Here is a 23,766-nt window from a genome sequence, read left to right on the forward strand (position 1 = left end):
GGTAACAGGACATATGTTTTGATCTGTGTTTTGGAAGAGAGGTGCACCGATTGATCTAATAAGTCACTTGCACGTCTAACTTCTGGTACCTTAACTGAAGCTTCAGCAAGGGTGAGGAAGAGTGGGTGTAAAGCGTATCTCCTGGACTTATAGGAAGGTTATGTGATGGTGTTGGTTTTTTTGTTTGTATTTAAGATGAAGGAACGAGCAATACAAACATTAGGTTACTTCCCAGTGGGAGATGAAGATTTTCCCCACCAGAAGCTACTGTTGCAGGGTTTAATGGATTCTGTGGAGGTGAGGCACGATTAATGTATTACTCTTCATACTGCAGTGAGTATTTCTATTTGAATGCTTTTTATATACTCTAGAGCCAGGTTTACAAGGGGAGCTGTCTTTTTGTAATAGTGCCTCTGGGTTTTTTAAAACTGTCTTGAAATAGAGAGCAGAGGTAGGTTTGGGACTTATGAAATGTTTTATGCCACAGTTTAAAAACTTGCCGGTCGAGGTCTCTGCACCAGTCTCTGAGATGAGTATGTGTTCCCCTTCAGGAGGACTACCTGTATGTGTAAAATCTTAAGAGCTTATAGTAATGAAACCATAGGTCTGTACTTTGGCCTTCGAAAGTACTCTAAAAGTAGTTAATATAAATACACCTTCTTTTTCATCTGAACTACATCAGCTGATACAACTCACTTGAATTAGAAGCTTTGTTTATAGGAATATATGTATCTGTTGTCAGTCTAAATGCATCAGTGTAGCGCACTGTGTTCTTTCACAGTACTTCAGAGCTGCTACACATATTGCAATATGCCAGACAGCAAAATTAAATAGTCAAGGAGCTTTTTCAGTGTTCTTCATTTGCGGCTTATCTTTCTTCCTTTTTCATACTGACATAGAATTCAGCATTGTAGAAGCAGCTATTGAGTATCAGACAGGCTGCCTTTGCTGAGTCCTCCAATCTGAGATGATCATCAGATAGTAACACAAGAATAGTAATACAAGAATAGTAACACAACCATTAAAATGTTTCTAAGTGTCGTGTTTATCTCCTGTGACTGCTTAGGGACATTACAGCTTCCTTTAGAAAATGTACTTGAAAAAGACCAATTTATCTTAGATTGCAGGAAGCTAAGGGCTTACTTCACCAAATGCCTGAGCATTTTGTACTTGCAGAGAGTAAGGAAAGCAATCAAGGAGGTACTCAGCAGGTGTGGAAATTGGTTCTTATGACTCAAGATTCATCATAAGTAATGACAAAAAATTGGCAGAGTTCTGCACATTCTGTTCCTGAGGGCTTAGAGAATAATGGAAAGAAGACAGAGAAGCGAAGCAAAGTATTGTCTGAATTCTTTTAATGTGAAAACCAAATTTGTGCATCTCCTAGCGATGATCAACTTCTGGATAGAATTACAGGAGAATCTTTTACTACTGCATACTATAACAAAGCCACAGTCATTTTCCTTAATAACTGGCAGTCTTGTTCTAACTTTGTTTTATTTTCATCCTGTCCCTCCAATTTTTTCTGTTCACTAAGTTGAACTTTTGCAGAGACTAGCAAATGCTTTGTAGGAGGTATGCTTTAAAAATAAGCATGGAAATCTTAGCTCTTACCATTTGTTTTGGAGAGTTTGACATCGGTTCAGTTTCCATAAATTTCAGTTGGTCTGAGGTGCCACATGGTGTCAGAAGCTCACCAAAAGAGTGATCTTACTGCAAATTGGGTGAGAATCGGGGTTAGGAGAGAGACTGTGGTTTTGTTGTGTGAGTGCCAAAAGGTGTGTGTGTGTGGTGAATGTTTAATTAGCACTGTCAGTGAGGCTCTGTTGTGTTTTTCAGGCCAAACAAATAGAACTGCAGTTCACCGTTGGTGAAGCTATTACCAGTGCTGCTGTAGGAACCAGCTCCGTGGCTGCACGTGATGCATGGACAGTCACAGAGGAGGAATATACCCCTCCTTCAGGTATGTCTTCCTAATACAGGGGCTGGGTTGAGGAACGTAAAATCTCACAGTTCTGGGCTAACACTGGGCTCCATAACTTTATTTCTGTGGTGTTTGATTTATAACAGTAGAAGTAAGAGACATTTTGTGTTTGTTAATGCACTGCTCAGTATTCTGCAATGCTGATTATATACAGGTCATTTCACCTCTTCAAGTCCATCTGCTCAGAGGGTAGAAGACTTTATTTCATGTGCTGTTTAAATAGCTTCTTGATGAAATCTAATTTATTGCCACTTGACACTGCATTTGTTTTATTTTTTCATTTTGGTTTGCTATTTTGGGTTAGTTTTAGGTTTAACATACACAAACCTTTTAAAATAGCACTTTGAAGCCTGCACTGGAAAACAGCGTTATAAAATTAAATTGCAAGTCTTTTTTCCACAACTTGGAGTGATATGATTAAGTGACATTTACATGCAGTAAATGCAGAAATTTTACTCAAGGACTAAGATTCTGTACCCATTGAAATACAAGAATGACAAAATGCTAGCTTCAAAACAGGGAACTGTAAATATCAGCCTCAGACCTACAAACAGGTGTTTTAATGTTGTGAGAGTGGTCTTAGATCTCTAGTTTACACAAAGCTGAGCATGTGCGGAATGGGGTAGAAACCGAACCCTGCTGTTGCTCCAGAAGTTTTGAGTCCTAACAAAAAAAAATGTAGTGCACTGAGTCTTACGCAGTATGAGTGGTACCTCTTCATGGCCACAGGCTCTGAAACACTTTCATGAAGGGTTAGGAGGACTCTGTTCAGTGTTTCTGTTAGGAGAAATACTTTCTCAGTGACTCGAGTGAAGGCTTTTCCTAAATAAGCAGAGATTAAGCTGTCACCTGGGTACTCATGGGCTGATTAGGTTTTTCATTGCCACTGCACATTATATTGAAATTAGACATGGGTGTGGCCGATTCTCAAAGCTTCCCCCCTCCCCTCTACCTTTCTTTCTTTCATATAGATTTGAAAGTGAATGACGTGGTTCCCTGGGTCCTAGACCTTATTTTGAGCAAGCACATTATCAGCCCGAACCCACATGTAAGGCAGGCAGCTTGCATCTGGCTTCTATCAATGGTGAAGAAGCTGAGTACACACAAAGCAATTAAGGTAAGAAATACACCCTTTCCAACACTCGCTCCTTGTCCCTGTTTTTGCTTCTCTCCTCCTTTCTGTCCCTTCCTTTCCCTTCACTTCCATTGCCTCGTTCCCCCCAGTGCTGCTGCGGTCCTTACTGAGGTCTTTTCAAGACACGGCTTATCTTTTGTTACTAGAAGAACATACTAACTGGCATATGAACGAGGCTGTTTGGCACCTTTGTAAACATCTGACTTGCACTCTAGTCCGAGTGAGCTTAGTGTAAATAGCTGTTGTAAGATGAAGTAGCAGTACATCTTCCCTTGAGAAGAAGAGGTTGGTGTCTGTATAGTTTTTAGGATTTATTTCTGGAAAGTATTAAAAGCAGGTCTAGGAGGAGAAGAAGAGGGAGAACTAGGTGGAATTCCTGGACTCATTTGTGTCACAGAGTTTATCACAACTTTGGTACCTAGGATTTATTTCTGGAAAGTATTAAAAGCAGGTCTAGGAGGAGAAGAAGAGGGAGAACTAGGTGGAATTCCTGGACTCATTTGTGTCACAGAGTTTATCACAACTTTGGTACCTAGGAGCAGTTATGTGCTTCGTGTACTGTGTATTTTTGGTGCGCTTTGATGAAAACTTTATATTTAGGGTACTTGTCTGTAACGAGAGAATGTGAAAGGACCAATACAAGGACTTAATAAAGTATTCCCAGCCAAAATGCCGTCTCTCTGCATAGAGGTACTACAGACTGTGATGGCACCATGTAACCATTTTGTGCTCTCCAGCTAATGATAAAGCGCTTTGGGACAATAGATGCTTTGCAAATGTAAGCTGTTACGTGTAAAACCTTGCCACATATTACACTTGTCTAAACAATGGACCTTGTGGGAGGCGGCAAAATCCACTAGTTTGTGGATGAAGAAAAGACGTCCTCACACAGAGGATAGCCCCATCTGGCTGCAAGCCATGCACATTACTGCCATGTATTAGACAAGGAAAATAAAATGTGTGGCTTACTAATGGCATGGTAGCTATAAAAGGGTGCTGGACAAATAACTGTTCTCTTCTGTGAATGTCAGGCTGCTGCTTACCTGTCTGGAAAGGAGGGCCGTTCATGTTGCAGGTGAAGCTCAAATAGGCAACTCGATTGATACAGTAGCCTCTGTTTATCTGTTAGGAACTTGCCTTGAGACCAGACAAAGGATCCAAAACCTGAGATAAAAATAATGTCCTTTTTTCTCCTCTTACAGTCTCATCTCAAGGATATTCAAAGTGCATTTGTTTCAATTCTGTCAGATAGTGATGGTAAGTACTATCACATCTTAAGAGTTGTGTCTTTTGGGAGGCTTTTAACAGAACAGAGGGAATCTTTGAACAGGCAGGAAGTCACCTACATCCTCTCTGTCAGTCGGCATTGAAAGATGACTGTAGAAGCATCCCATTTCTGATGTAGTAGGAATGATTTCTTTTCTAGACATCGCATGTAGAGATAAGCACAGCTTTTTTCTGTGCTTTGCTAGCCAAGCACAAGTGTTTTTCTGCATTTGCCCCTTCAGACTGTAATAACAGAAACTGTTCAGTGGTGCTACTTTTGCTCTGCTTTGGGCAGCAAGATGCGTATCACAGAGTTCTGCATGGACAGGAATTCTAAGCCCTCTTTAAGCTAGCAGATTTTGACTTATAGGTCTACCCATGGCAGCTAGTGGAAGGGGTGGCATCCAGCAGCCTATCCGAAGCTCACTGAAGTTGAAGAGAGTATTACCATTAACTTTGCTGAATTTCAGGGGCCAGCAGTGTGTCAGAATACCTGCGGCTCTTGGAACTCTCTGTGTTATATCAAAACATGCAGTGACAATATTAACACGAAGATGTCACCTAATTTGATGGGGGATATGCATTCAGAACAAATTGCTGCTTCAGGATGCAAAGCTTGTGCTTTGCCAGACTAGATCTGCTCTAAAGTGGAGAGCTGTGAGAGCTCCATTTGCTAGATCATGATTTTGCTTGACTCTTGTTTTTTAAATTTGTGTGTTACTTAATTACATACTTATCTTTAATTTTACATTGTAAAATCTCTTGCAGAGCTTAGTCAAGACGTTGCTTCAAAAGGTCTTGGGCTGATATATGAACTAGGAAGTGAACAGGATCAGCAAGAGCTAGTCACCACACTTGTTGATACCCTTATGACTGGGAAAAGGTACAGTGAGCTCAGAACACAGTGAGAGAGTACTCTGAGCTATGTGTCTGATGGGAACAAAAATGTGCCTCTCGTGTGTGTGGAAAGGGATGTTTTGTGGCCAAGGGCAAATCAATATCCATATATTCCCAGTGGGTCAGACTGGGACATTTCTTAATTCAGCTTAGACTTTGTTGTGACTGAAGTTGTTCTGGTTTTGTTCCATTCAACAACGCTTCAAAATAATGATTCAGTCCTGATTCAAGCAGTTCAAATCTGTTGGGGTTTGGTTAGATTTCCTACTGGCTGCATTGTGTAATTGCAAAGGACAATGACCAGTTGCAGCAACTCTGCACAACGTGAATATTGCAGAAGAGGGGACTTGCTTGTGCCTGAAATGTACCTTTTGCTGAGAAAGTGTTGTTAACGGTCACTTGTCAGCTTTGGTGAGAAAAATGCTGGTCTTGCAGGACTCCTGGCTAGTAATTATGTCAGTCAGTGCTGGAAATGCTCTTTAACAACCTACTCCTGTGTAACCTGGTGTGGGTGTGGCCACTATGAATGACAAAATCCTAGGCTGGGAGCATGGGGATCCAGTGGTGGTAAACAGGAAGAGATTAGATGAATAGAAATTGTATTTTTTCATTTTGAAGTAGAGATTTGCTGTCCATTATATGGCTTGTGTCTGGGCAGAAATAAAAAGCCATCATTCAGTGTTTTGACTTTTTACCTTCTGACTGCACAGCAAAACTTTCTGCAGCATCTCTTTAACATTACACATGATGCAGGTTAATGAAATTCCTTGGGGTGTGTGTGGCTTTGCACACCTGTATGTTTTTTATGGGATTGGAACTGAAAGAACAAGCAGTTACTGAGTTAATAAAGCAAAACAAATTAATTTGTTCTGTAGCGTGCGGGCAATTCAAGGGTAGAGTTTGCTGAAGCTAATACTGGACCTCTTTTCTACCAGAGCCAAACATGAGATGACTGGAGAAACTGTGGTGTTTCAGGGTGGCCTGAGCAAAACCCCAGATGGGTAAGTTTACTGACAGTCTCAATGACAGACACACAGTCAGTGCTGAAACAGTATTCTCTTGCTTATAAATCTGCTTCCTGAGGTTTTTGTTCCTTCTTGTTCTCTAAGTTACCAAGGCTATTTTCTTCTAGCACAGATAGGGTATTCACTCCTCTCTCTCTCTGCTTTAGGCTGTGATTTGACTATAGCTTTAGCTATTATGGCATTTGTGTAGCTAAAAATAGTGACACTGATTTCCCTTCTGCTTTCCAAAGTCAAGGCCTGTCTACCTACAAGGAGCTTTGTTCACTGGCGAGTGATCTCAATCAACCAGACCTGGTGTACAAATTCATGAATCTGGCCAACCATCATGCCATGTGGAATTCTCGGAAGGTAATTTGCTGCTTTCATGCCGCTTTCATTCCCACTGTGAACTCTGGAAACAGCAACTGCATTTCTTTAGCTCTGGTTATGTGATTTATGGATAACTGTAGATGGAGGCCATTTGTTCACACTTTGGTGTCAGGTCCAGTGCAAATGTACCAGCCTGCAAAACAAATTTAGGATTACTTGAAATTCTTACAAAAAGAATTGGTATCACAAGGTTCGTGTCATCCTACATTCCCCTCTGAATCAACTGTGATCCTTTGCTTGTACTTTTGAGTGTGCTTAGAGGCCAGGTCTTGATGTGTTCAAACAGTGAGATAATACTTTCAAAACTGGATGAATTTTCAGATGCCAGATAAAGTGACCTTTTACGTAAAAAGGCAGAGCAAGAAGCATTCAGCAATAAGTTGCTAAAAAGCCAGTTGACAATACACCAGTTTAATCACTGTTGTCAGAAGTCTCCTTTTTCAACTCAAGTCTTGATATTTTAAAGCTACTGGGAACTTTAGCAAAGCCAAAATACTATTGGATCCACTTCCTGCCAAAAAAAGCAGCATCATAAATTTGAAGATTTAAATATACTTTTCAGAGCTTTAACCCTGAGGACTTTTTCATGGGCTTTACATAAGCATGGAAGAACTTGTTTTGTCCCTGGAGCAGGCAGAGCTCCTTTTATGTGCTTTCATGCAGAAGACCCAGGTAGCTGCATCTACTGTATTGCACCTTTCATGCTTGCTACCTGAGGTTTTGAGTCTTTGGCAACACCACTTAGTGCAAAAAACAAGCCCCAGCCTTAACTTTCATCCAGAGTTTGACAAGTCAGCATGTCTCTCAAGACTTCCCTGTCTTGGCACTGGGACTTCAGAAGCACAGGAGCAGAGTTAGGTTCCTGACCCTTGTGGAATTTCACCAGCTAGGATGAGTCAAGAAAATCCACTCAGCTACTGTACATTGACCTTTGGCATTTGAGGAATTTGGAGAATCATTTAAGTTGAAGGGGGCATCTGGAAGTCTGTGCTCCAAACCTCCACACAAGAGCTAGGCACAGCAAGCTGTTCAGAGCCTTGCAGGTGATGCCTCCCTTTTCCTTATACTTTCTGTAGCCTCTTGCTTATCAGAGCAGTGGTCCTAACTGAGAGCGTGTTTTTTATTACTCTTCCTTTTCTAGACTAACCCAGACAGCACACACTGTCCTGTGAAATCTCTAGCATGGGGTTTTGAGTGGCAGCTTTTGACACTGCAGGTCAGGAAACATGAAGTCATTAGAGCCAGTCACTGCACTGCCTGTATTGAGCAATTTCTTTTTGGGCTATCCTGCCAAATCCCATAGGACTTCACGAGCAAAGGGCGAGCATCAGTTCCACTGTGTTAGAATTGTCAGTGGAATTGACAGTGTCGGAGAAAGAAAAAAGAGTATGGAAGAATACTTGAGTTTAAAGTAGATATAGACACATGCAAAATGATAATCCTCAGAAATTTCAGGTTGTAGAGCTAAGGTAGAGTTGTTTTATTTTTAGTTTTTCAGTTCCTAAGTTATTCTAGTTCTTTTAAATGCAGCAGAGTTCTAGAGAAGCAGTGGCCCACCCTCACCAGTTTTTTTGAGAAAGAATCTCTTTCAGAGGAACATACTCAAATCTTCATTGTTGAAATTCTCCACCACCACTTTTGCAAATGAGGTCAATTGGTATCTTGAAACGAAGGTTGGAGAGAAGGAAGTTTTGAAGTAGTATGTTGTCTGCTGAGTGTGATTGTATGCTTGAGATCACTGTGGTACTGTGGCACTGATGGGGGGCTAATTCTGGTACCATTCTAGTCCTTTTGATTTGGTCTAAATCTAAACTGTGTCAGTCCACTCTGCCACTGACTGTGGCGTGCCCAGGAGCAATAACTGAGTGAGTGAGCAGATTGTTTCAACAAATACTCTTTTGTCATCATTTCAGGGAGCAGCTTTTGGTTTCAATGTGATAGCTGCCAAGGCTGGAGAGCAGCTGGCTCCATTTTTGCCCCAGCTTCTTCCCCGGCTCTACCGTTACCAGTTTGACCCCAACCTGGGCATTCGACAGGCAATGACCAGCATTTGGAATGCCTTGGTCACTGACAAGTCAATGGTGAGTGAGCAGCAAAGTGCAGAGTGGTGGGTTTGCTGCTAGCCAGCAGCACCTCAGAGATCCTCACAGGACAGTTGCATCTTGTGAAAGGAGGGGCTGTGCAGAAAGGGTTGAGGTATTGTCCTACAGAGAAAGAGGTGCTTGAATCCGTGGATGAGCTGGAGGATGCGCAGAGGTTTTGCACTGCCTCTTACATATGAAAGGATATTGCAGACCTTGTTTCTGCTGCCAGTATTCAAGTTTATGATCTACTTTACTTAAAGTGAGGTCTTCCCACACTGCGATATTGCTTTGATATTGCTTATGAGAAGCTCTTCAGGAATCCTTGTGGTCTAAGATGCCCTTCCTAGAGCAAGAGCATCTAAATAGAAGGACTGAGGGCCTCTCCTCCTTTCTTGTCATCTCTGTCACAGCCTTAAGCCCTGAAGCAGTGCAGAGAAAGGCATGTCTAAAGCAAAGTCAGAGTAAGTTTATGCGTAGTCAGCTCTGGCAAGCATTAGTTCATCTGTTGTGGCTGGAAGCAGCTTGTATTGTCCAAAAGGACTTTTTTTTTTTTTTTCAGAGTACAGGACAAGGATGCATGGTCCACGCTTGTTTCATGATTTTTCCTTTTTTTAATAATAGGTTGATAAGTACATGAAGGAAATTCTTGAGGATTTGATCAGTAACCTAACCAGCAGTCTGTGGAGGATCAGGGAATCCAGGTATTGCTAGGAAAAGTAACAGATTTTTCTTTGAACTCTCTTCTTTTCTTTTCTTCACCATAAACTTATTAACCTGAAGAAGTTGAGGGGGGACAGAGGACATGTCTTTTCAGCAGGATAGAGCCATCCTGTAGTCTGCACTCAAGTGTGATACAATCTTGATGCTATTTGTTTCATTGAGCCTGAAATTTTTTATTGCATGTAGCTTGAGCATGATACTAAACAACATCCTCTGAAGGAGGAGTTTTCTGGTCACAAAGTGCTTGCCTATCCTTGGACTTGAAATAATTGCTTGCAGTCTGGCCATATACATACTTGGCAGCAGGGTGCCAGTCGCTATAGGATTTTTAATAAACTGCTTTTTGTTTATAATGGTTTGTAGTTATGCTGTATTGAAAACTTGCATTTTAATTTCAATTCCAGGCTTTAGACCATTTTGTTTTGTTCTTATCCTATACTTACAGAAAAGAAATCTGAAACAATTTTGTAACTGGAATGTTTGTAACAGCAATTTTCACTGCAGCAGCCTTTCTCACTTGCTGTCACCTGTTTCACCGACTGGCTGAGCATTTTTTTCTCAGCTAAAGGAGACGTTCTTATGACAGAGTAGATTTAGGGTTTGAGGAAAATAAGGAGTATGAAACAGTTCTCTTTTTTTTTAACCATTTACTTATATTTATAAACATATCTGTATATACAACTATATCAAATAAATACACCGTGTGAAGGAAATGAAATTCCTTGTTTGCAGCTGTCTGGCACTGAATGACTTACTAAGAGGAAGACCTTTGGATGACATTATAGACAAGCTTCCAGAGATCTGGGAAATCCTATTCAGAGTGCAAGATGACATTAAGGTAAAGGAATGGATAATTGAACAGGAGTCTTCAACAGAAAGTACAGTGATCAAGCTCTGAGATCTTTAAAGAAAAATTCTATGAGAAGTCAAGATGAAGCCAGTGGGAGTTTTGGGTATTAAGCAGACGAGAAATTCAGGCCCCTTGCAGTTAAAATTTCCATGCCGCCTTGGAAATTCTTTGTGTATGTTTCTCATGTTTTTAAATGTTGGTTTTCATTCCTGCTGTGCATATTCTTGATGGTTCGGCATTTTTCCTGGATATAAAAGAATTCCTAAGTATTTGCTTAACTCTGGAGTATAGAAACATATAGAACGTGCTTGTGTGCTTAAATGACTTGCGTATATGAAGTCAGAGTCCTTGGGTCCTTCCAGGTTTGAGCTGTGTTCTCTCTGGATCCAGACTTCTCTGCTCAAGCTTAAGCAAGGCTGAGCTGTTTTCCAAAAGATCCTGTGTACCAGGAAGGTACTTCCATACTAGTAGATGTAGTGTGTTCAGAAATGTTCCTGGGCACTGAAACCAACTGAGCTGTTTTGCCTCAGTGCTAATGAGCTATGTGAGCCTCCAAAATAGAGCAACTGACTGCAAACTGCCTTTTGGGAAAGGCCTAATTTCTGAATTTTTCCTGGAAATGGTTTGGGAGGGTCTACCTGTGGCAGGCCAGATTTTTTCTAAGAACATCCTAAGACATTACCAGTCCAGGTGGTTGTGTTTCAGTACCCAGGAATATTGCTAGATACTGCTTAATTCATCAATACAAGTAAAGTTAAAGAGTCTAGTTGGTAGTGGTCTCACGTGCCACCAGAGCTGCACTAATTTTACTGTTTGCTTTTAGTCCATCTTTCTCTAGTCCTAGACATTCAGTTGAGTAAAGCATCACTAAGCAACAGGCATTATATTGAGGAGGAGGTAAAACATACCCAAAGCACTATATACTTCTTTTTGCCGTAGAAGGTTCTGTTGGTTTTTGGGGGTTTGGTTTTGGGTTTTATTGTTTGTTTGGCATTTGTTTTGTTTTGTGGGTTTTTTGGTTTTGAAAAGGACAACCAGTAAAATAATACCACAGAGACAAATGTGAACAGAAGCACAGAGAACCTGGCGGTGGCAGGCAGGATTTTTAATGTATTTATCACTGAGTAGACCAGATACTCTTTGAAAATTTCTTTGAAAGTTATTATATTAAGTATTGGTGATGAATATAGCCTTTTCAGTACTAGTGTTACACTTATCAATTAATACGAATCATTCTATAGAAGACTTAAAAATAGTAACTATGCGTTGCTGACTTCTTTTTTTAGGAGACTGTGCGAAAGGCAGCAGAGCTAGCCCTAAAAACTTTAAGCAAGGTAAAACTCTAATTTTGTCATTTGCACATGGAGACGTTTATGGTTTTGATGCCAGATAATCATTCACTATCATATCTGCAGGAGTGACCTGTTTACCTTAGACTGTTGTCTTGAGAAGATCTCTAGTATAAGGTGCAGTTGTGATGAATGGAACAGCCCTCTAGACAGCAATCATAATAAGCTTGACCACATACTCTTCTGTACTTTTGTTGATGCTGGTGAAGTTCTGCTGCTTGAGGATAACGCAATGTTCTCCAAAGAACCAAAGGAGGGATATCATGAACTGTTTTTTTCCTCTCATGTCCTTTTTTTCCCCACTTGGGAGTGGGATTTAAGGAAACTTCCTGTAACTTCAACAGTTGGCCAAGCCCAACTGATCTAGGTGACCAAGCCCAGTGGAACCTCACTGGTGTGAAACAGAGTAATCCAGTCTGGACTTCACTCTCTGGTGCTGTTACTGACACAAGATTTTTTGGGTGTAGTACACATATCACTTAGTATTTTTTTAGGTATTCCTCTAAAAAAGTCACATCAGTGGAAATGGAAACAGATCTTAAGAGCTGTGTTTGAAATCACAACCTTCACAATGCATGCAGCACAACATTTCAATGGGATAAGTGGTGATCTGGTCCCAAAACGTTGTTGCAGTTGCAGAATCTGTTCTGATCTGGGACTTGCTGCTCTGCCTTATGGAATGGTTGAGTCCATGTAGCTGAGATAGGCTGTTCCTCAACTGAGAGGTCATTTGGTCCATCTCTTCATCCAGATGCAGATCAAGGCCTGCTAGGCTCTGAATTTGCCTTTTCTGGAAGCTGACTGTAGCTGAAACTCCTTTTAGGGATGTGGATTAGGGCTTAAGTACATCCTGGAGAGGAGAATGAAGGTGTAACAGAGCCTAGGTTTGGCTGTAAGCAGTTGCTGTAGTTACTGTTGGCTTCTTCTGTCTGTCTGATGGAGAAGGTGCTTTAATGGAGTCTGAGCAGGAGGTTTGTACATGCTTGCAACACTGATTCTCACCTGTCCCCAGGTCTGTGTGAAGATGTGTGATCCCTCTAAAGGAGCAGCTGGTCAGAAGACGATAGCTGTATTACTCCCTTGCCTCCTAGACAAAGGAATAGTAAGCACAGTTGCTGAAGTCCGATCTCTCAGGTTAGTTTTGCATCATGTAAGGTCCCTGGGAGTGGGCTCATGATTTGTCACGAAGAGACCCAGCTTATTCACCTGAGCTGCAGAATGTTCTTTGTGTTTGAAGTGACAAGTTTCTCCCCAAAACAGATTTCCTGCTGAGTCCTTTCCCCACTGAGTTCAAACAGCAGCCCCAGGAACTCTACCCATCTTTTGGGAGTATCTGGCCTCTCTGCAAATGCCCAGATTCAGTTCCCAGCAGGAAGTTCCTTTCCCCCTGTACAACCGGCAGACTGATCTGCAAGCAGTTTGCTGTGCTTGAGGCTATCCTTAAGGACTGGCATATCTCTTCTGCTTGTAAACAAAAAATCTCACCGTAGTTCTTGAAACAGCCGCATCTTATTTCATGACTGGTTGTGAGTAATGGCAGTTCACATCCCGGAGGTGACTGCATTTTGTCACACTGTTCAAATACATTTTATGTCATGTAATGGTTTGATGTCTAGAGACTTCATATGCTTGTCACTTTGTAACCTTGTGTATTCCTTCATTTGCTTGAAGGACAAAAAAGGCTGGAAAATTCAGACCTGGAGTGTAGCTGGTCTTTGCAAAAATAATTTTCTTTTATTGAACATGATTATCCAGAAAGGTTAGAAAGCTCCAATCAAATGATAGTGAATATTTCTTGATTTTTTTCATCCCTTTTGAAGCTACGAAAACCCTTTGTCAAAATGCAGCCTGAGAGATGTGGTCAGTCTGAAACTGACAAGTGGGATTTGAACAGATCATGGTAATTTGTTTTTTCTTGGGCAGAGATAATGGATGTCTCTGGGGTGACTTTGCCCAGAGCTGCTTTAAAACATGAAGATGTGTTATTTCTTCCTACATCTGTGTGTAGTACTGCCTCTTTGCCCATTCCCTTTGTGATACCCTGGCCAAAGTAAGAAATCTCTGTGCGAAGCATAGCATCAATTGGAAGCTCAGGGCTAGGGTATGGTTTTGCTTAAGCAGAAAAATACACAGACTTTTGTTTGCAGGTAGATTTATATTGGTGTATCTGAGATCTGGATTGGCCTTTTTGTTGGTACTGGATTAGAGCAGACCAGAGACGTTTTTCAGCCAAGTCTGTGTGTTTCTTTGTTGACCTTCCCTTTGATCTTTTTTCAGCATTAACACTCTTGTGAAGATCAGTAAAAGTGCTGGGTCTATGCTGAAACCTCATGCACCAAGACTTATCCCAGCCCTACTGGAATCTTTAAGTGTGCTGGAGCCTCAAGTTCTCAATTATTTGAGTCTTTCTGCAACAGATCAGGAGAAAGTAAGTGCAATTATAATGGGAAAGTATCAACAGAACAGAGATAACAAAGATTTAAGCTTCATTCAGTGAGCAGAAAAACAGCAAATTTTTGTTCAAAGATGCAAAGAGAAATAGCTAAGAAGTTACTAAAAACAGTTTGGTCATTGCAATATGGCTGGACAAATGTGGGGGTTTTTTTGAAGGGTTGGGATTTTTTTTATTCACTAGACAACCACATATTTCAGAAAGTGAAGAACAATCTTCTTAAGAATTGGTGTTAAATGTCACTTCAACTCCATGTACAACAGTGAAACAGGTGAAGAGAGAGTCTGTAATAATTATCTGGAATGCACCTGTACTGTCAAACTTTGCTGCTGTTTTTCCCAGGGGATTAACTGCAGGACTTATACATTAGAAGGTGTGCCATAGCACTGTGGGCTGGAGGTGGATGTTGTCAGCGCTGTGTCCTTGGATCTTTCTCAAAGAATCATATAAATCAGTAGCAGTCTTCTGGGAAAGTGACTGAAACCCACTGTTCAGAAGCAAATGTAGCTAATTTCATTGTGGGGAGGGAAAGGGGTCAAACTCTAGCCTTTGCAAATGAGAAAGGAGTGAACAATAGGTCAAAGTGGGATTTTTTCTTTTTTTTCTTTTCCCTTTTTTCTTTCTTTCCTTTTTTTTCCTTATTTTCTTTTTTTATTTTTCCTTTTTGTCATTTCCGTGATGTCAGGAGTGCATGGTTTAGCTCCTGTACTCCAGCTAGAACATCCACCTGCCTCTGAAAGGGAGACTTTCATGGTCTGTAGATGTAATTACTTTCTGTCTGTATACCTCTGAAATGGGTTTTGGTTTGAGTTTTGTGAGGTAGTGAGTTATAGCTGATACTGCCCTTTCCACTGTTTTCATGTTGAGTTTACACTTGGTTTTGTTTTTTTCCTTCTTTTTAGACTGCAGTGGATAGTGCCAGACTTAGTGCTGTCAAGTCATCTCCCATGATGGAAACCATTAACATGGTAAGTACTTGATTCAGATGGGTTCCAGTGTAAGGTATGTTGTAGGAGAAGAACAGGAATCGAAGTGGGAGCTTTACAGAATACCTCTTCAGGGTTCATTTTATTATCACATCACCCTGTGGATGTCTGCCCACCTTCTTTTTCATGTACTGACTTCTCTCATGCTGTCGCCACAGCTTGCTCCTCAGATCAATTGTGAATAACCTTGGCTCCATTTGGAGTCACATGGATTGTTTCTCCACCTGAAGACCTGCCTGCTTTGATGAAGAGGGCATCTTTCAAGTGCTTTTCTTTGGATGGGGGCTCAGCTGGTTCCAGATTATGCTAGCTGCCATTTTCCTTTATCCTCTGGCCCACTGTTCCACAACCAGGTTCTCACCTGGGCCTCCAACTGATGGTAGTTACCGTTCTTAAGGCAAAAATGCTGTCCAACCCTTGCCTCATGGTGCCTTAGGTATCCTTACCTGGGCGTTGCCGGTGCTTTGATGGTAGAGATATTTAGAGAAAATGCTGATATCACTGAAAGCACTGTCAGCAGCTGGTGTTTTGCACCATAGTTTCCTGCTGCTGGAGTAGTTGATGATGCCCAGACACTGTGCTGTAGGGTCTGTCTTGGCAGAGTTCCCTGCCCTCTGTAAGAGCCTGTCCCTTCCCAAAGAAAAGACGCTTCTTTTCTGCTCAGGCACTGCACACAGTGAGGGGTGTGCGAGCAGGCAGGGGCTGTGAGTGCTGAGCAAGCTTTAGAAGCGTGGCCACCAGAGCTATTCTTTGTTTCCTGTGCTTATGGAAAAGTAACGACAGCAAGCCCTCCTGTATATAACAGCGTGTGGAGCTGCATTTTGGTGTCAGGTGGACTGCTCTCTATAAATAGTGTGTAAAGTGGCTGGGAATGAAAGGGTCCGTGGAAAAGCGTACTCATTGCCACCCTGCAGGCTGCAGCAGCTGCTGCTGTCCCTCCTCCAGGCCATGCCTCTCCCCCACCAGCCCGGGGGGGACAGTTGTGCTACCCTGATCGGTGCTTTGGATTTCCTAGGGGAGGGGAGGGATAGCGTGAAGATGTCCTGGCTTGTGAGCAACCTTCTCTCTATTCCTCTATATTCTGGGGCTGGCTGGGAGTTTATATGATATAATGGACTATTCCCTTCACCATACCAATGCAGGGGGGGGAAGCGACAGCTGCTCTAACTTCTGAAGCTCAGAGAGGGTTACCTTCAGTTAGTATGTGATCCTTGAATTTGCTAGAGGATGGATCTCCCCTCTGCAGACAGTGTGCTACAGAGAGTGCTGGTAACATGAGGCTTTCTGTTTTGCCCAGTGGCATTTAGGCGTAGGAGATGAGAAACGATATCAGTAACATCCCTCCTGTACTTTTATGTCATTTATACCACTTGTTTGTCTTGACCTGTTTAAAAACTGTCTTGACTAGTTTCATTTCATTGTCTAGTTTGGATATGTTACTGCTTCAGGGTTTCAGACAGTTGTGGGAATGTTGGGTTTTGCCTAAGACATGCACACCTTTGCATCTCTTCCCCTCCCCAAAAGGAGTTCTTGCTAGTGTGTTACTTTCAGGTTTCTAAACAGTTGGAGTGCAAGAGTACATCAGTTCCAGCAAATGATAATTTTAGCAGGGTCAGCTCAGCATAGAAGTGGGACAAGAGAATCTGTATGTGGTGGAAGCCACTTTGTGGTGCCTTTTTCCCACCATGCAGCAAACTAATGATTTGGCTGAAGACCAGCCTGCAGAACCGAGGCAGGCCTCAGCTGGAAGTAGACCAGCTTAAGTCTGCCACCATTACCTTTCCTTTTTCTCCCTGTAACACCCCCTGTCCCTTGCCTTTCTGTAGAGCTTGCAGTATTTGGATGTGTCCGTCCTGGGTGAGCTGGTTCCCCGGCTGTGTGAACTGATCAAAAGTGGAGTAGGCCTTGGTACAAAGGTATGTATGTGATTTTAATAGTTCCTTTGGAAATGGAGAAGAGAACACAGAGCAGGGTCAATGTAAATACAGTTCTTTTGACTGTCTCTTTTAAAGTGACAGCTTTGGCTCATTCATACTGGAGTAATTTTACATCTGAGTCTCAATCCACCTACAATGCTTGTGATTTTCTGAATGTCTGCTGCATTAACCTCCCCTGGGCTACGTGGCTGTTGTGCTTGGTGACACTTGAGTGCAGAAGGTTTTCTTTGATAGCTGTAAATCTTCCAGGACCATCTATCCTGAGTGTGGGTCCTGGTAACCTTTTCACTTCCTAATTCAATTCTTGTCATTCATTTGTAACAAACTGTTTTTCTTCTTCTACCCTTGACTCCCCGCTTATCAAGGCAGAGGCTCAGTAGGCCTCGATCATGTCATACAGGAGCATATATAGCACCACAGCAAGTATTAATAGTAATAACCAGGGGCTAATGCTGTTTTATCTTACCTTTGTTTTCCCTTGCATCCTTCCAGGGAGGCTGTGCAAGTGTAATTGTGTCGTTAACCACACAGTGTCCTCAGGACTTAACACCTTATTCAGGTAACGTTTGTTTCTAGTGTCAGGTTTTAAAGGTGCTTTTTGTTGCTGTTCTGTAGGTAGTATTTCCTCCTTATTGGCCTTTGATTTTATCACAAGAATGACCTTTATCTGTGTATTTTCCTCAGAGAGCTGTTTGAAGTTGTTTTGTGTGTATGAGACTGGCATGCTGGTGGTAGGTCCTGGGGATGTTAAATACCTCACCAAGTTGGAAGAGGCAGAGGAAGGAGTTGAGGGAATTTGCTAGCACCCAGCAGGAACAGGCAGAAATATCTCTAGATTTTATTGGAGCAGACTAACAATGCCTGTATTAGTGTAGTGCTGTCAGTAAGCACTTGTTCCTTCAACTTGAGCTATGGGAGGACCATAAACAGGGACTTTGCTTCCCTGGGTCTTAGTCTACTCTTTAAAATTTACTGTGATTTGATAGTAGAAAGGAGGTCACCCTTCTGTTGCAAAATAGAAATAAAGGTGAAAGCATGATCAGCTGGGGTGCTCACATGCAGGAACATTATCAGTCAAGGTGTGCAGGCCGAGGCTGGCAAAACACTAGCTTTTGCTGAGCCTTGCTGTGCTATGCTGTGCACTTGTTTAAACATAAGGACCAGACAGACCTATAACCCCACAAACATGCGACAAGGAAAAATGCATATATTCAGACAATCTAGTGAAATGCAGGCTATTGTAGTTCTTGTCACAGCAATAAAAACGTGATACTTCTGATAAACTGAAGTCTCTTCCAACAGGCAAACTTATGAGTGCTTTACTTAGTGGCCTGACTGATCGCAACAGCGTGGTACAGAAGTCTTTTGCCTTTGCTATGGGGCATCTAGTCCGGGTGAGTTGGGGTTTGAGATGGTTTTAGGTTTTATTTTGCTTTTTTGTTGTTGGGGTTTTTTTAAGTGTATGAGTGATTTGGGTCGCTTCCCTGTTACAGACTTCCCGGGACAGTAGCACTGAGAAGCTGTTGCACAAACTCAGCAGTTGGTACATGGAAAAGGAAGGTATGTTGGTTCTGGGGTGTTCAATTACACAATAGAGTGCAGAAAAAGTTCCTGGTGACAGCAAAAGCTGTTAAAGAAACATTTCTATATTGTGATGCTTTGTTTCACTGGCTGAATAACTCCCATACATCATTATACAATACTGTGCATTCCTCTGCTTCCCAAGAGGCAGACCAAGCTGTCAAAGGAAAATCCTGCTTCCCAGTTATAATGTGTGATTGTTTTGCTCCTTCAGAGCCAGTTTACAGAACAGGCTGTGCTTTAACTGTGCATGCTGTGGGACGCTACAGTCCAGATGTAGTGAAGAACCATGCCAAACATGTGCTGCCATTGGCTTTTCTTGGCATGCATGAGGTTCCCGATGAAGAGAAAGGAGAGAAAGAGAATTCTACTCTGTGGACTGAAGTCTGGCAGGAAAATGTACCTGGTAAGTTGTGTTAAGAGTGGTAAAAGCTTTCTGGGAAGCATGGGGCAAGAAGTATCATGCTTTCTGGAAATCCATTTTGGAAACCCAGAGTTCTCATGGGAAGCTTGTTTCCATTTTCTTCCTTGTTAAAGATGTCCTGTATGAATTTCGGCAGGTTAACTTCTCTGTGGCTATTTAAAATAATAACAGAGGTATTGATTGCTGAGGATACACAGACACAGTCAGGAGAAGTATTTTAAGATTGAGAGGCACTGAATGCCACTGTAATCTGGCCCTGATCGTGGTGCAGGTAGCTGGACATCTTTGGAAATTTTGATGCCAGCCTTTAAGGGCTGCTGCACACTCTGAAGTTACAGGGCACTTTGGCCTGTGTCTTGGGTTGGAGATCTCTCTGCTGATGCCTGTGGTTTTAACTTCAATGAACGAATCTATGCTATAGAAGGGCTATTTTGCCATGCTTTCTGTCTGTATAGGAAGATCTGAATGCATGGTGAGATGGTTTTGCTGGCTCTTCCTCTGACCTGTTTTCGGATCTGGTCCCTCAGTCAGCAGATTACTTTTCTGGAGTTTGGGAAAGGAGCTGCAAAAGTTTTCCAGTGACCTGTTCTTGTAAAAAAAAAAAGTTATATTCCTTAGAAACAGGGTAACACAATGTCTAGTGTCTGCTATGTGGAAGGACTGAGATGAGCTCTTTGTCTAGATACGTGCTAAAGATTTTCTTTGGAAGTGCCTAGAAAACAGAATCCACCTTCGATCAGCCTGGGAGGAATTCTTCACCCCTTTGCCTGAAGCAGGCCTTGCTGATATGTTTCATGGCCAAAAAAATAGACAAATCTGTAACTGCCTTTTTTTTTTTTTTTAAATAAGATCAGATTTTTGTTTGTTTTGTGGCAAAACTACAGTTTTCCTCTGTTTGACGCGCAGGTACTCAGGGTGGCATCAGACTGTATATGCAGGAGTTGATAACCATTACCCAGAAGGCTCTGCAGTCCCAGTCCTGGAAGATGAAAGCCCAGGGAGCAGCTGCCATGGCATCAATTGCCAAACAGACGGGCTCCCTTGTACCGCCGCATCTGGGAATAGTGCTCTCCGCACTGCTGCAAGGCCTGCCAGGGAGAACCTGGACTGGGAAGGTAAAAAGGGAACTAGCACCTTGTGGATCGCTGTGAGCACTAGCATGCGGCCCTTGAGCCAGGAAATGCCATGTTCCCTGCTGCTGAGCAGCACACATAGGAGCTCTGGCTTAGGGAGTCTGCAGTTTGCTCTGCATTTTGCAGATACAAAAATGACAGGGAAGATAAGTAGGTGGAGTTCAGGTTGCTTTAGGAGGTGGGTTTCCACTTGGACTACTTCCACTGCACCGCATTCTAGCCTTGAGGGGTACTAGCTTGTGCTCAGAAGTGCTGCAAGGCCACTTTCCACTGCCAGTTCAGTGCAGATGGAAAGCCAAGTCCTCTGCAGCCTCTACAGCAGGAGTGGCAGGAGCCAGACATTGCTTCACTAGGCTGGTGTCATAGGCAAGTTTCCCCACTACCTCTCGCAGCAGAGTACAAAGCTTTCCCCTGTGCGGCAGGACTGTGCCATTTGGCTGTGAAGCATTTCTCAGTGATATCTGTTTTACTCATTGCAGGAGGAGCTGTTAAAGGCCATTGCCAGTGTCGTCTCTGCTTGCAAGTAAGTGTCTTGAAAGAGGTGGTACTCTCAGGAGCTGGGACCTCAAAAAGGAGGTTGTTGCACAGTGTTGTCGCCTGTCTGGTGCTAAGGAGACTCTAGAAAGTTGTGAACACCATCCTGATCTTCCATCAGCATGTGAGGAGTCTCTTTCCACCCTGCTTGTCAATGTGTGGGTCACTGGTGAGAGCTGGGGGGGGCAAGTGATGCTTCAGAGGGACCTGCACAGGTAAATGGTTGGTTTAGGGCAAGGAGGAGGATGTTGAAAGGCCAGAATTGCTAAGAAGAAAGAAGAGACTAAGGGGAAGGATGGATGCCTTAAAGGGGAAAAGAGAGGAAGAGGTAGAAGAGTGAGGGCGGAAAGTGCATTGGAAGCATATGAGGAAAGACAGGAAAGAAAACCAGGGAGAACAGACAGGGTAAGAGCGAAGAAGAGCACCAGAGTGTAACTTCAGTGCCTGGACAACCTGCAACCCTGTGCCTGGACACTGGGAAAAGCAGTGCTTGGGAAGGGATTCATGTGGGTCTGATAGTTTCTGTGTGCCTTGTGTTCCAGTGCAGAGCTGCAGAAGTCAGTGCCTGGCCAGCCCACCGTCAATGATATTGTCCAGGCTGTCCTGAAAGAATGTCAGAAAGAGAACCTAAAGTATAAGATGGTGGCACTGCGCTGTGTGGCTGGGGTGCTGCAGGCAACAAAGGAAGACCGGTTCCAGGAGCTGGCAGATATCATCTTTCCCATGATAAAGAAGGTGACAGTTCAGCTTCTTGAGTTTTCCCTCTTTCAAAGCAAAACACCCAAGTGGTGACAGTCCGGCTGATGCTGGAAGCATGCCAGCCTTCTGCCCAGAAGGCTGCTGATGTGAGGAATACCCAACACTCAGCCAGATCCTTGGTGGGGCTGAATACCAGACTGTTGGTGAGCCCTGGGTGGGTTGTACCTGTGCTGCGCAAAATCCAAATTAGCCCAGCTGTTCTCTAGGCAGAGTCCTTCCAGTGGTGTCCAGCACTGCCCCAATGCAGCATTAAAAGTTAATTCCTGGCTGCTCTACAGGCAGCGAGAGACTCCTAGGAAGCTGTGTAGAGCGCTTCAGTTTAGTATCTGCGGTGCTTCGCAGCTCTGCAAGTGGGACTCGTATAGCACAGGCAGATGTTTGGATGCGAGGCCACAGAGCCTGCTGTGCGCTTCTGCAGGCTGCCGATAGTGCCAGAGCTACTGGTGGCCAAGGGGGCCTATGCTCCAGTTGTATGGAGGCACTGCCTGGGTGCATGGACTGGTGCACACAGCCTGCAAGGGAAGACTGAATTGCACTGAAGTGTGTGGCTAGCCTGCCCTCATCCTTCTGTCGATCACCCTTCCCCCCATCACCTCCGCAGAACTCTCTTGAGAGCATGGGCACGGGTTTACCAAAGCATGATGAAGAGGATGAGGACATGAGGGAGAAGGAGGTGCAGATGGAGTCCCTGATCTGTGCCTTCGAGACCCTGGGCAAAGCCTGGCCAAGGAGCCCAGAGACACAGCGTAAGTCAGCTAATGGTGTGCAGAGCAAACTTTCTCGGCTCACACTGTTTCCTCTTAAAATGAAAAGGGGTAGGAGGGAGGGACCTGGAGATCACGTGGGGAGTGGGGAGGCTTTTGAGGAGGTGCGGGATCTTACTGCCTGCAGCTTGCAAGGTCTTCAGTGAGAAAGCTGCCCTAACAGCTTTCTCACAGAGTAGCCCATCCTTGGGGAAATTCCTTTACTGTTGTCTTAAATCACTTCACCAAACTGTTCTGAGTTTGTGGAGACATGCAGGATGCCTGAGGTGGCTTGCCTAATCAAAAGCAGCCTAGGTCTGCTGCTCATATTTACATCTGCATCAAAGCTGGTACAAGGTGGAGGAGGTGGGTATATCTGAAAAAAAACCAGGTTGCTTTTATTAGCATGCCAGAATGTGTAATGCAGCTGTCTATCTTCCGGTGTTTGGTAATGAGAGTGTTGATGTGGTGATTTTCAGGGTCACTCATTACAGGACTTGTTACAGGATGTTGCCTTGGTCACGTGCAGTGACTAGCTTGATGTCACTTGGAGAGGAGCACAAGGAACACCTGGGAGACAGAGCAGGAATTGTTTCCTCTGCCTTTCCCTCTGGTAACATAATGACATTGTTATTTTTCTGTAGGTTGCTATCGCCAAGAGTTTTGCAAGCTAATGTGTGACCGTCTGAAACTCAGCACATGGAAAGTGCAGCTTGGAGTGCTACAAGCCATGAATGCCTACTTTCAAGGGTAATTCTCCTTTCTACGATCCACTTCAATGATGTTGCTTTTCTTTGTTTCTTCAAACTGTTTAATGAAATTGAGGATAACGCTGGATTCTCAGAGGAAGTCAAGCAGACTTCTGTCCCTGTGATGCAGGGTGTCTGACAGTGTTTTTGCATTTGACAGGCTAATGCTGTTTGATGAGGAGCACTCAGACCCTGTGGCTTTGACAGAAATACTGTTGGAAACCTGTTCATCTATTACCCATTCTTTAGGTAAATGGACTTTTCCTGGTCTGTGGTTGATGATTAATTGCTCGTTAATAAATTCCTCCTCTGGGGCTTGGCTGGTAGAGGAAGTGCAGAAGAAGCATAAGCTGTCAGGTAACATTTTGCCCTTCCTGGCACTGCACTGTGGCAATTCTGATGTTGCAGTAGCTGTTCAGGACAGCACTATGCAGCGTGCTGTGCACAGAGAAGTAAATTCCTCTGGTGCCAGAAAGCTTTGAAAGGGGAGGGAGAGGCAGACAGCAGACGTTGCAACCTCTCAGGAGTGCAAATTTGCAATGTAGTAATCTTCTCCATGCAGAAGATGGAGCCCACCTAATCAAGCTATTGCTGATTTAATGAGACACAAGTTTTTCTCCTCCACAGTTCAGACTTCGTGGATACATATGCATTGGAGAGACCCAAAATTTTCTCAGACAGCCAGTGCGTGAAGCTCCAGGGCTTTGAGGCAGTTTGTGCTGTCCGTGAGCAGAGCACCCATGGGAATATAAGTGCTACCTGTGTAAAGCTGACACTTCGGGGCTGTTT

The 23,766-nt window shown here is 43.2% G+C and overlaps 1 protein-coding gene across 4 annotated transcripts in view; it reads left to right on the plus strand.

Moving 5' to 3' along the window:
* Positions 1–23,766, plus strand: part of ECPAS (Ecm29 proteasome adaptor and scaffold) — a 66,805-nt gene that overhangs the window by 38,429 nt on the left and 4,610 nt on the right. For all 4 annotated transcript variants that reach the window (XM_052775976.1, XM_052775975.1, XM_052775977.1 and 1 more), the window contains 25 exons: positions 196–297; positions 1,840–1,963; positions 2,956–3,101; positions 4,322–4,376; positions 5,154–5,268; positions 6,218–6,283; positions 6,538–6,655; positions 8,590–8,757; positions 9,382–9,461; positions 10,213–10,318; positions 11,617–11,664; positions 12,692–12,813; positions 13,957–14,107; positions 15,034–15,099; positions 16,944–17,033; positions 17,547–17,613; positions 18,357–18,448; positions 18,548–18,614; positions 18,850–19,041; positions 19,966–20,174; positions 20,672–20,715; positions 21,269–21,461; positions 22,087–22,231; positions 22,873–22,978; positions 23,138–23,226. In XM_052775976.1, coding sequence (XP_052631936.1) covers positions 196–297; positions 1,840–1,963; positions 2,956–3,101; positions 4,322–4,376; positions 5,154–5,268; positions 6,218–6,283; positions 6,538–6,655; positions 8,590–8,757; positions 9,382–9,461; positions 10,213–10,318; positions 11,617–11,664; positions 12,692–12,813; positions 13,957–14,107; positions 15,034–15,099; positions 16,944–17,033; positions 17,547–17,613; positions 18,357–18,448; positions 18,548–18,614; positions 18,850–19,041; positions 19,966–20,174; positions 20,672–20,715; positions 21,269–21,461; positions 22,087–22,231; positions 22,873–22,978; positions 23,138–23,226 — 2,761 coding nt within the window. The remainder of the gene's footprint in view (positions 1–195; positions 298–1,839; positions 1,964–2,955; positions 3,102–4,321; positions 4,377–5,153; positions 5,269–6,217; positions 6,284–6,537; positions 6,656–8,589; positions 8,758–9,381; positions 9,462–10,212; positions 10,319–11,616; positions 11,665–12,691; positions 12,814–13,956; positions 14,108–15,033; positions 15,100–16,943; positions 17,034–17,546; positions 17,614–18,356; positions 18,449–18,547; positions 18,615–18,849; positions 19,042–19,965; positions 20,175–20,671; positions 20,716–21,268; positions 21,462–22,086; positions 22,232–22,872; positions 22,979–23,137; positions 23,227–23,766) is intronic.

The sequence above is a fragment of the Harpia harpyja genome, chromosome Z, assembly GCF_026419915.1.
Source record: "Harpia harpyja isolate bHarHar1 chromosome Z, bHarHar1 primary haplotype, whole genome shotgun sequence".
Lineage (NCBI taxonomy): Eukaryota > Metazoa > Chordata > Aves > Accipitriformes > Accipitridae > Harpia > Harpia harpyja.